The sequence below is a fragment of the Dermacentor silvarum genome, unplaced genomic scaffold (genome assembly GCF_013339745.2).
Source record: "Dermacentor silvarum isolate Dsil-2018 unplaced genomic scaffold, BIME_Dsil_1.4 Seq6454, whole genome shotgun sequence".
Taxonomy (NCBI): Eukaryota; Metazoa; Arthropoda; class Arachnida; order Ixodida; family Ixodidae; genus Dermacentor; species Dermacentor silvarum.
In genome coordinates this window covers 11,167-23,644 of record NW_023606570.1, presented here as the reverse complement: position 1 = coordinate 23,644, position 12,478 = coordinate 11,167, and the positions used below count along the sequence as shown (strand labels likewise).

At 47.2% G+C, this 12,478-nt stretch overlaps 1 protein-coding gene across 1 annotated transcript; it reads left to right on the top strand.

The window, feature by feature from the left end:
* Positions 1-4,989: 4,989 nt before the first annotated feature.
* On the top strand, positions 4,990-10,789 carry LOC119435358 (forkhead box protein B2-like; the record flags this gene model as incomplete). Its single annotated transcript, XM_037702248.2, has 4 exons — positions 4,990-5,181; positions 5,241-5,260; positions 8,726-8,876; positions 10,555-10,789. Coding segments are annotated over exons 1-4 (598 nt in total), but the record flags the coding sequence as incomplete, so codon positions are not given.
* Between the last annotated feature and the right edge of the window lie 1,689 nt (positions 10,790-12,478).

Here is a 12,478-nt window from a genome sequence, read left to right as displayed (position 1 = left end):
GGCGGCTAGCGTCCAAAAACGAAGCGGCGCAGTCCGCATCGCTAGGGTCCTCAGCGGCAAATGTACGCGATACGTGACTGGCAACAACGCCGAAAGGCTTCGTGTCTAATTGTGCCCTCAAGGCCTTTATTCTTGCGTTAATCGCCACGCGTAACACCACGTTGGCGGTTAGCCGGGTGCCTTCACAAGTGCGTAGTCGCCATCTATGGTTGTGTCGATAGCCACCACAGTTTCGTCCACAGCGGTTGTGGCAAACAGTAGTTTCGTTTTGACTCGGTGCGCGCGTCGGCTGCGTACCTTCGCCATCCATGATAGCATCGATAGCGACCGTGGTTTCATGCGCACTTGTTGCAGCAAATGGTAGTTTCGTTTTGACTTGGTGCGTGCGTCGGTCGCCTGCCTTCTGCACAGCAAGGTCGCCGTCCATGATCGCGTCGATAATGGCCACGGTTTCGTCCGCAGCGGTTGCGGCAAGCAGTAATTTCGCTTTGACTCAGTGCAAAGCTGTCGAAGATGAAGAGCACCGGCTACATCGCAATGCACGGACAATTTGTTGGCGACCAGCTCACTAGCGAAAAAATAATCGGGATGTGCGTGTGGTAGTGAGAGCATCTCAGGTGAAGACCTGCGCCGCGGCCGCTCTGCGAAGGATATTGCGAGGCCTTTGCCGCTGCTAGCTCTCTAATCAGTCGTGAGATGAGAATTTCGACTTCCGCATTGCTCTTGTGCGAAATAGAAGCACTTGCTGATTGATTCAGTAAGTAAAAGCGTGTTGACGTAGTAAGCATTCACTTGTTTTCTTGATACCCTGGATAATTGGACATTTGGTTAATTAGAACATTTTAATTTGGGGGCGGGGGTTCCTTGGCGCTTCATGGAGCATAGCAGGGTTCCCTGGAACAACATGCTTGAGAACCCCTGTTGTAGACAAAGAGCATAGCCTTCAAGATGTAATGTGAAACATGCAGCGCCCGCGTCGGCATTTTTATCTTGAAGGTCTTGAGAGAGAGAGGGAGAACAGATCTGCAACAGAGGCGTTGGCTGCTTGGCTAGGCGCAAACGAGTCTCTCTTCAGTCAGGCCTAAACAAAGGGTCGCAGATGGAAAGAGCAAGGCTGCGCTGCCCGTGTGGCGACACCAGCGTGGCCAATGTGCTCCCGCACACCAGCACTTTCTCCATCCACAAATGAGCGGAGTTCGAATTATTGGTAGTGGGCGGATTTTAGTGTGAATTAGCGGGGTGTGTTACATATTGCTTTCAATACATTGTTGGATGGACTGCAGCGGCTACTTCAAGTTATCCAAAATTTTGAATTAACGAGTTGTGAATCACATGCTTTTACTGTACAATATCTCTGGAATGACACAACCGAGCACCGCCATCTTGGTCTCGTCAGAAAGTGCAGTTGTCCTTCTTCAAATCTGCCACTTCAGCAATCTGTTCCATACAGAAACAAGCGCACGAAAAGCAAACGATAAAGGTCGTTCCGAAGTCTCCGATTGGCCGCACCCGCCACGTGACTCCATTGCGGTTTGCTATTGGTCCGGAGCTCGCTCTGTAGGGTCGTCGTCTGCTCATTAGCATCTTGAAGAAGCTCTTGACGTCTCGACCACCATGATCACCACGAGTTCGAAATTGGTGCGATGTGGACATCGCAGAAGTGCGGCCGACCCCTCCTTTACTGGATGTCTTAGACCCACGGCTAAGCATTCCAAGCATTGGCAACACCGACATAGTGATCAAGCACTTCGCACACAGAATCCTCAGACACACGGATAAGCCTTCGAGCATCCTGGTGCTGACTTAGCTTCCAAGTTTACTTCCAAGCATGTCACGCAAGCAATCCTTGGACCATTTAGAATGCCACATTTAGCTATGCTTACAGATTCAACAAACGTTTCACTGCATTCGTAAGCTCTTCAGGCCTTGGCAATGTTCAAAGGAGGAAAAACGTGCAGAATACAATGTTCTCAAGATATGGTAGCTGGTGCAAACATTGGCTGCGAGAACGCAGGGTAAACCTCCACATAAGTGCTGGCTTGCAAGGCATGCATGTTTCAGCTGCATTGCTGCCCGTGTAACAGTACCGTTCTTATGTGCAGCTGGCTCCTCAGCCATTGTCTAGGTAAAAGAATTCAAAATGCTTCTGAAAGCCTTCATTTAGTCATTTAGCTACAAAAAACAAATATGTGCCATTGAATGCAACAGAGACATTATGTGAGTGATGCTAAGGGGTAAGCTTTCTTGCTGCTCTAGAGACAGCCGTCAACTAGGCAGTATGCAAATACAATTCTGGGACCCGCTGTTTTTTGTGGGATATTGTGCAACATTTGGTCTGCAACCTGGCCAGCGGAGAAGGATGTCTTGAAGAGCAAAAGGCAAGCAAAGCACTTCAGACTAAAGGCACAACACTCCAGAAGTACCCTGCATTTGTTAGGACATCAATGACTACAGCCCTGCTGCCCTTCAATAACTTAAAATCTAAGGACAACATTGAAAGCCATTTTCTCAAAACTGTTTTCCTTGCCTTCTGCTCAGCTTGTTCCACTGATTTCTTTGCGACTGCTAAGTCTATTTCAATTCCATCTTTTTTACTCTGTTCTTTGAATTGCAGTTCAGGGCGTGACTTTAGACAGTTTTAGAATAGCGTTTGTCGCCTTACGTACGTTAAAGGTAAGCACCTTCGCAGGGCATTACGATGCGTGCCCTTAAGACTTCAGTTTGGCGTACAGGAACGCAAATGTAAGGAAGACGTTATAAACGGGACGCCGTTTAGTGCCTCGTGCCAACGTATCCAAGCCAAGAAAATTCAGTAGCAACCATCCTTTTGTTGCTGTGCGGACGCATCTCGTTAGTCCTACGGGCGCCAGAATCGTCGAACGATCTCGGAAATTGGACGCACTATGCACTCATAATTAATGTTCAGGTGAGTTTAGAGAAAGTGAAAGCTCATTTCTATAGTCACTGGCGATCTACGCGAGTTAGAGCGCAGCCATCACAAGAATTCACACTGAAGCGGGAGTCGTGGATGCCGCTATGTTCAACAACACTATTCTTAGCGTCTGTAAACATTACGTACATTAAACTCTCCAAATAACGGACGTTATAATGGCACCTGGGCACGTGAACGACAGAAACCCAATAACGTTCAGAGCATGTGCAGTGATGACAACGCTATTTCTTTACGTACGTAATGCGTTTACGTTTGCTTGCCAACACTAAACTAAAAGTGTCTATTTTTGCTTCTCTAGTGCGACTTTTTATGAATGTTTCAACTAGTGCGCAGTCTAGATGCCTGTTGTACAGTCACCTCATAAGAAATGAGAACTTAAAAAAAAATGATGTAAATAAATAAAAAATTACTCCATCTCCCACTAAAGGGAACCATGTGTGGATGCGAAGCAGCGGGGAGATGATTAGCTTGAGCGGGAGATGGTTTCGCGGCAGCGGCCCGAGCGCTCATCGCGTCGCTGCACTGCAGAGAGAATGAGGCGCGCGCGCTCCGTCATTTTCATACCGTGGAACTACCGTGGCGCCCCCAGCGGAGTATGCAGCTGTCGCACCACCTGTCGTGCGCACCGCTCCGGATTCCTAGAGGAGAGAAAGGGGGGGAGCGTAGGAGAGAGATAGAGGGGGAGGGGACGCACATGCACTGTGGGGGTGTGGGACGCCGCGGGAGGGACGGACAGAGCCGCCGGCAAGAAATGCTTCGCATTTAAAAAACTCTTAATGTCACGCCCTCAACCATTCATTTTGGAACGCACACTGCTTCGAACGAGTCTTCTGTCACATTTTGTAAGTCTGAGTTCAGGCTTTGGAAAAGCCCAAGAGGGGTGAAAATTTTGTTAATAAAAAAAGTTGTTTAGATATTTATTTATTTATTTATTTACATATACTGCAGCCCAATATAGAGCTATAGCAGGAGTGGGAGCATTATACATTGCTACATAATAAAAAATATTACAAAATAAATATAACATTGAAATTTGAATGATACCATGACATAAGCATAACCACTACAGCTGCCAATTTTCATCCAAATCCAGAAGAAATAAGAAGGTGCTTTCAAAAGTTTTAAAGCTTATGAAGGGTAATGCTAACGCATTTCCATTGAAACTACCAATTCATCGACCATTAGATTTTTAATCTTTCATGCCTGATGTGTTAATCTAGTGCAGTGGGAAAAGAAAATTGCTGCCAGCAAAGCGTTTTTGCTGAGCTGCGCCTATATGAGAAAGGAGTTTTCTGGGAAGCTGGTGATATATGATAGTGCAGCATTCACATCAAAATGATGAAATGACTCCCACTCGTCTGTGGTACCCAACAGACAAAAGGAAAGCCCTCATTTGCATATTTTAGAGGAAACACAATGACAAGTAAGACTCGTCATTTACATGGAAGGGATTAATGGAGCACAAACTGAGGGAGTCTTTAAATGAATTTTCCAAAAAACAGTGGGACTGATTTTATCATTGCAATTTCTTTTTTTGACTCCCAGATTTTTTTGACATTTTCGTGGCATTGTCTTTGTCCAAAATATTGGTTGGAGACTAAATGTGTTTATATTCAACCCCCAGTGGCTGCGTTATTTTGCATAGCAGTCTGAGCGCAGATCGAGGCCTCGGAGAGTAGCCATAAGCCTGCCTCGTGTAAAGCATGCATCCAGTAAAAAATGTGAAAAAAAAAAGAGAAAAAGTGTCCAGGCTTTACTTGAGTAAACATGGGATTTGATTCGTTATTCGAATGGTTTCAAATATTTGCACACCCCTAGAAAAGGACCATATTATCATGGAGGCTCCTAGCAATGAGATGCTAGTCTTGGTACGTAGAGTGCAATTGCAATTCGGTTTGTGGCTTTGACTCTCACTGCTGTGTTCTCTTACCGCTCACAGTGGGCCTGGCAGCGGCTGGTCCCCAAGCAGGTGCTCTGGTTGCTGGCAGCCCAGTCGGGGGTGGATCGTACCCTGTGTGGGGCTACTACGCACCCCCATGGCTACGGCCGGCCTGAGCAACGGTGCAGCTGAGGCAGGGCCTCATTCCCACACAGCCTTTCTGGGGACCTTTGCGGCACCTCTGATGGGGCAAGGGGAGCCCTACCAACACCACCACCACCAACATGCGCCACCACAGGCTGCTGCACCTCCTCACCACCAGCATCAGCAGCTGGTGCCCATGTACCTGGTAGCCACCATTGCTTCTGCCCTGCCCGCCTGCTGTCCCACCCCACAAATGTGTAACAGCAGCCGCCTCCACCTGCCAGGTACACGGGCTTGGCAGCACAATGCAGCCAGTGATGGGTCGTCACCATTGTTTTTTTTCTCTCTCCGGAAGAGTATATGCCTGCACTATTGACCCTTTTCGCAGAGCAGTTTGCTCTAGAGGAACGAGATGGTGCTTTCGGCAGCGCGCCATACGTTGCCTCAGCGAATGTGCCCTCAACACGCATACCAAACCATTACGTGCTTACAAACGCTCCCTGCTACTGTACGATCAGCTGTCGGAAATGCAACTGGGCGTTCGCTAATGCACTGTGCCCAATTTATGCTGCAAAATGTGTAACGATAAAGCAAAGACGTGTGCGGTAGTTAGCTGCAAAAATAGTGATTTGCAAATTAAGGAATGGAATCGACCTGTGTCGCCGTTGCTACATAAGGACTGCCTGTGTTGCCGGCCTTTCGTGATGCACGGCTTTCCTCGAGGATAAAAAAAGATAATTCATCCGCCAGCGCTATATAGCTAACCTCCAAAGAAAGGACTTCAACTCCGGAACGTCGGCACTTAAGAGTAAGTACCGCTCGTTACAAAAGGAAGTAGCACCACTGACTGGCACAGTAAGTTTCTTGCACAATATCTACACACATCCACCTCTACTCGCACGCAAACTTACGCCCACCCTATTGCCAACGTATCAATAATGAGTCAATGGGCGCACACTTGAATCAATGTGCCGATGTGCCGAAGCGTGAGTGACGGCGACTACACCGACAAGACATGAACGTTGGAAGCTTAAAGTTTCGCGACGGTTCACAGATTTATCGATAATATGTCTTTGCTACAAGCTACCACAAAGTACAGAACTAAACATTCCAATGTGCGCCACAGAAGAATCTATCGCAGCAGAGCACACCCGCGAGCGTAGGCCGAAAATAAACGATGAGATGTGGCCGCACCGAGGAACCAGGAACTTTACCGAGTCCGAACATAACAAGCTGTGCTTCCAAATGTTTGCCTTAACGAAGAGCACACTTGTCCCGCTGGGGACAGCTTAGAATACATTTCTAGCCTGCTTTTAATAGAAGCACCGTATATGCTGCTCGCATCGTTTCGCAGCTACATGTCCTCAAAGCTGTGGCCAAAGCTTCGTCTCGTCCACACTCACCGCGATTTGCGTCGAAACGGAAGTGTTTGCTGCGCTGCACCGGTGCCACGCGCTTGCATTGTAAACCCGGAGGCAACGGAGGCGGCTGAGGCAAGCAATGGTGCATGGCAGTGCCCACCGAAACTTGCGGGAAAAACATGCATCACGCAAAAGCCCAAGCACCTGTTCCGCACCGAACTTTACCAAGGAAAAGGTTAAGGGGGGAGAAAAAGCAAACATAACACTGAAAACCTGCTGCCATTTTGCCAAATTTGCCACGAATCTTAATTAACGAATAGCAACACGTCCCGATTCGACACAAATACAGGGGACTAAGCTTAGCACCTAGCCTGCGTTTGCTCGCAGCGTTTATCGGTGAACTGTAATCTTGAAAGCGGATCCTTGCCTAAATACCTGTCCGTCAAGCCTTTAAAGCTTTTACATGGCAAAAGCTTCGTCAAAGCGGTTCTAGCACTCGTCCACGTTTGAACTCCGTCTAATTTCTATCCTTCTCCGTCGAAACGGAAGTGTTTGCTGCGCTGCACACCTCGGACTAAAAATCGATTGAGTGCCACGCGCTTGCTAAGCTCGTGCGTCTAAAACACGGAGGCAACGGAGGCGGCTGAGGCAAGCAATGGATGCATCACCACGTGATGCCTACAGGCTGGAAAGCATAACATTGCTGCAGTGCCCACGCAGGATGCTGGGAAAAGGATCTGCTATCAATAGCGCACTACTAGTGTGAAGACGGTTCAATTGCGGTTGTCATGCTACTGGGCACCAGAAGTACAATTGAGCACGCGTCTCGATAAACACATCAGTAGCCTATTTTGATTCTTGCGGTGAAAGACCTAACTTGAAAAATGACTATCTAAAAAATTTATGCAATGAGCTTGCGAATTTAAAAAGAAAAATTCTAGGCAAGGCCTCTGTTTGAGACATTCTATATTCAAAATCATGAAGAATGAGGAAGTTGATTTTCGAAGGTCCCCCTTAAAGAACAGTCCAGGTAGATAGCATCTTTTCAGTGAGCGTTTTGGTGAACAGAATCACACAAAGCACAAGCACATGTTGAGATATGTTAAGATGTGTTGAGAAGAAATGTTCCAAGTGGGTTATGCCTACTGCTAGCAGCTGCTGTCGCATGGCGGGATGCATACAGTTGTGTTATCCCCGTCATTATCATCATCATCACCCATCATTTTGTTTGCTTGTGATAGTGTAGTGAGATTTACCATAACGTCAGTTGTAGAAGTGTGTGAATACCGAATAGTAGATTTCGAATCGAATATCAAATCGAACCACTAAAGAAATGTCGAATATCGAATCGAAGATGAGAGAATTCTTCACTAAATTTAATGTTTACAAAAACATTTTGCGCAAGAAAATACGGAGGTGCACATGCTCGGGAAGTCTCCTAGCATTGCATAACAAAAATCTAGCAAGCTGTCGGTAACATGGGTACATAGAAATCAAGACATACAGCATGGTCTACTCTTACCTCAACCACTTTTTATCGAAGTGGAGAAAGGCATTTGAAGTGAAAATAGGCTATTTCAGAAATACTTTGCCGCAAAAAGTACTTCAATGCGTTCAGCAGAAGCTGGAGTTATTGGCAATCAAACACGGCCTTCGCTGTGCTCCCCCTTCCTTCTTCAATGCCTTGCACTGTGAAGGCTATGGTGGAGTGGGGACGTGGCCGCAACACTCCACCTTCTAAATGTCACCGTGGTGCACAGTTCAAATTTTATTGTGGATTTTAATGTAGATGCCACGACTTCCGATTTTGGTGCCTACAACGCTCTAAATGTAAGCCAAATGCAGTTGTCCTCAGCGAGCCGCAGTGCGCTTAGTTGGTTGACTCGTGGCGGCACCCCGCGGCAGCAGCAGTATCTAGGCTACGTAGCCGACCACAGCTACCAATAGCAGCCGTGTATGGGAATCCACTTTATTGTGAAATAAAGCGTCCAGAAAAGAGTGAGGATCATGGCTTCTGTTGAAAAAAGAGCGTTTGAGAGAATGGTGACTTCGCGCTCATGTTGCGAGCTCCACACACCGCAGATGACAGCAAAGCTTGGCTGAGATGTTCAGAGCAGCGCATGCTACCCGCACACTGATTTTTTGTTGTGCAACCACATGCAGCCAACTGGCGATGAACCAGATAAAAGGGAAGTTGGCTGCATTGTCTTTTGGCTTAATGTTGTGGGTTGTCTAACAAAATATTCAGCCCCTTTGTTCCACCTAAGCTAACATTGTTCATTTTTCTCAGCACTGGATTTCTGTGTGCTTGCACACTGCGTGCGCTGCTCTTTTTGTTGTGTAACCTGTAGTGAGCACTCGCTGAAGCATATCCCTGCGTGCACACAGCCTTCCTCTGCGGTACCTGCGGCCGCAGACGCCTCCATCCAGCACAGCGCAGGCACAACAGCAGCCCCTGGTGGGCTATGCCCTCTGCTCAGCTGGACCACCCGTTGTGCCACCCCAGCACCCACTGCCGCCCGTGGTCACCGCCTTCCAGGTAAATGTCAAAAGCGTGTTTATCAGCATCATAGGGGGGCACACTCGTTCACAAGTGGATAAATGCGCTCACTCCACACTCGTTTCGCAGGAGTGACAGAGGGAGTTAATGCTGGCGAGGTTGAGTGGGCGGGAGTATGAACAGGAGTGAGTGCCTGTTAACGCAAGTGTGGGTAAAAGACGGCGACGGAAAGTTTGAGCGGATGTGAGTACGTATGTGCGAATGTGTATTGGTGAGTGGGTGAAAGTATGAGCATCGGCGGTAAGTGTGAATGGAAGTGCCTACGAACACGGTGCGAGTGTTGTTGAGTACGAGTGGCTGAGTAGGAGAGTATCGAAGATTGCCGAGTGCACAGAGTCTGAAAGAGTACCATATGTACCATGATCTAATGTCCACCTTTTTTCCGAGAAAATGCGTCCGAAAATTGCCCCCCCCCCCCACATTAGAGTTGGACACGAAACCAAAACTGTGTTCACGGCGTTGACAACATACAGTAAAAGCCGTCAGAGGCAGCATCATCGCAAGACGATGACAGAGCTCGTTTTGTTGAAGGTTGCTGTGGCTTCGTTTTGTGCTCAACGGCGATCTGGAGCGGTATTCGTGGGCAATCGCTTTCGGCGATACTATCACCCACGTGAGATTTCGCGCGACTCAGCACCGAATACGTCGACGTGTACGCCAGCATTTCTGGCGCTATGCTAAGCTCACTGTCTGCGTGCAGTGCCAGGATTGCTGTTGGCTGCATACTTTGAAAAGTGTGAGGCAGAGTCACTTAAGTCTTACAAAGTGACGGTAGCATCTCTAAAGTGATCGCTCGAGAATACTACCCCTGTGTGTTTGGTATTGGTGGCTAATAAGGTGCAAATGGCAACATTGATGTGCCACTTTCATAATGAAACCTCATTAAGAAAAATCTCCTCCCCCGAAGGTAAAATTTGCACGTCTTGTTTCTTCTGATTGGGAACATGAGGGGCACGCTGCATTTCTCTTTTATAAATCGGGGCCTTGTTACATTTGTTTTGTTTTGTTTTATTAGCTTTTGTTTCATTAACTTTAAACCCACGAAAATTACGTGCTTGTTAGATTCGGGTAAATACGGTATGTAGCCTTAAAAAACATTGGCGAGTGAGTGCGAGTTGGTATCTAGTTATCCTACCGACCTATGAACAGCATCAAGGGGTGTGGAATAAAGTCTTGAGTTGAAAGAGAAGCACAGCAGTTGGCTTGATGAGGTCAGGTCGCCTAAAAAATGACTATGAAGAGAAACATTATTTGAATTAGCCTTCTGGAAAAAATAAAATTTTTTTCGTGGGCAATCGCTTTCAGGGATACCATCACCCACGTGAGATTTCGCACGACTCTGCACCGAATACGTCGACGTGTAATTAGGGCACTCTTATCTTGAGGAGCCTTGATAAGCCGAAAATGATCCAAAAACGAAAGACTGCTGGTGAAGCTACCTTGAAGTTCCCGCACCAGCATCGTCTTATATAATTGGGAAAATGGCTGTTCATTATTTGAAAAAGTATTCAGTATTCTATTTGCATCTGGCATTATTCGATTCTTAGTTGATTTGGTCTCAAGTATTACCATTCGTACACCTTTACATGGTTTCCTCATCATTTGCATGCCTGAGCAATGGAGCAAACATTGGCACTTTGTACATGTGCAAACGCAGTCACTGGTGCCGTGCGTGGCTCGGCCTGCTGTGGCGAGCAATGCAGCGGGAGCTAGCCGTGCCTCCCTGGTTGGGCCAGCCTCATTTGCCGTGGGCTTACCGACCTGTGGCATGGCCAAAAGTGGAACACCCTTCCTCGGCATGGCAGCACCCACGCACCCTTCAGCAATGACACCATATGGGGATCCTTCAATGGGAGAACGAGTGGCATCCGGTGGAGATGCCTCGTCTATGGGTGAGGATTTGCTCCCAGCTTTTGTTACAATATCTACTCAAACACAATGCAGCAAAGGACGGCAGTGTTAAGTGATGTACAGAGCTCAGGAACACTCGAACGCGTGGCCGAAGCATAACTGAAGGCGCATGCACGTACACGCCATTGGCCAGTCATCACTAAAGACAGGCGTGCACATCCGGCTTGTCCGCAGGGTGCGAATATTTTTGCCTCACTGTGATAGTTTTGCTTCTGTTTTATTTTATATGAAAGAAAATAAAAGAAGGCAGGAGCAAAACTACTGCAGTGGGGCAAGCATCCTTGCACAGTATGGCCAAACTATGTGTGTGCCTGTATAGGGGGATGACTGGTCAACTGTGCGCACTGTACTGTCAGCTATGCGTTTAGCGTATCTGTCTGTCTGAGCTCTTTACAACATTCTCTCTCGATAGTCGGTGGCAGTGGTTTTTACGGCCTATCAGCCGAGCTTACTGACTGTCTTGGTGATAACCCACCCTGCACTTAACTACCATAAAGTACCAAGCAAGCAGCCCCCCTCCTCTCCTATTTTAATCAAGGGATAATATGGAAAATGTTGGAGAGGGGACCTTTCTTTAGGATTGCCCGCAAAATTCCACATGGTGGCCAGAATATTTCCACCCAGAAAAAAAAAATGCAGTGTACTGTAATTGAAGAGCTTTATGTGAGGGCACTCAAACTTGTCAAGATTTCTCAGAATCTTAAAAAAAAAAAAATAACCCCACTAGATTGCCTTTTCGCGAAGTTACAGCTCCAACAAGAGCTGGCCATACAGCTCGCCAGACTTGGAAGTGTTGATCACGTTGGAGGTGCCACAACCTTCATGCAAGTGTGCTACAGTCTCCGCTGCAACAGCGGCTACAACGTAATGGCAGCCCTTCGACGCAAAGTTCAGGGCATCCTGCCGTGATGTCTTTTATAGATGGCCTTTCAGCATCTTTTCTTTGCACATCTAATCATGGATCCTCTTTATTTTGATGTTGAACGGGTGAGATGTTGCATGCATGTTTTTCTAGCCTTCCAGTGCCATTCCGCAACTTATATATATATATATATATATATATATATATATACATACATACATACATACATACATACATACATACATACATACAGTCGAACCCACTTATAACGATACCATTTTTAACAATATATCGGTTATAACAATGAGAAGCTGCTGCACAGTCAACATTTGTATGTTTTCTGTGGTAAAATAACTCGCTTACTGCAATGCCCCCATGCCGCATTATTGGTTATAACGATGAAATCTGGCTACTGGGTGTCCGTTCCGATAGGAAATGGAATGCGAACTCCTTGAAAAGAAAAAAAAGAGAAAAGAAAAATTCGAGCTGTTGCACGCCGCCATGTGATTTTCCATCCAACTCTGCATCGCCAGCCTCGCGCGCCCCTCTCCTGTCGCTCTTCCACCCCTCGGAACACGAATAGCCTACGCCCATAGCTCTATGCTGCGCCACTATCCGAAACAAGAATGGACCGCGCCAACTGCGCTGATAAGGCTGGCGAAGCGCTGCAAATGTGCGAAGCAATAGGGCCAAAACAGCGTTAGCGTCCACCGAAATGAAGCGACAGAGTTCGCATCGCCATAGTCATCATTGAAAATAGTACTGGAATGACAGCAACGCCGGACCTCTTCGTGCCTATTCGTGCCTT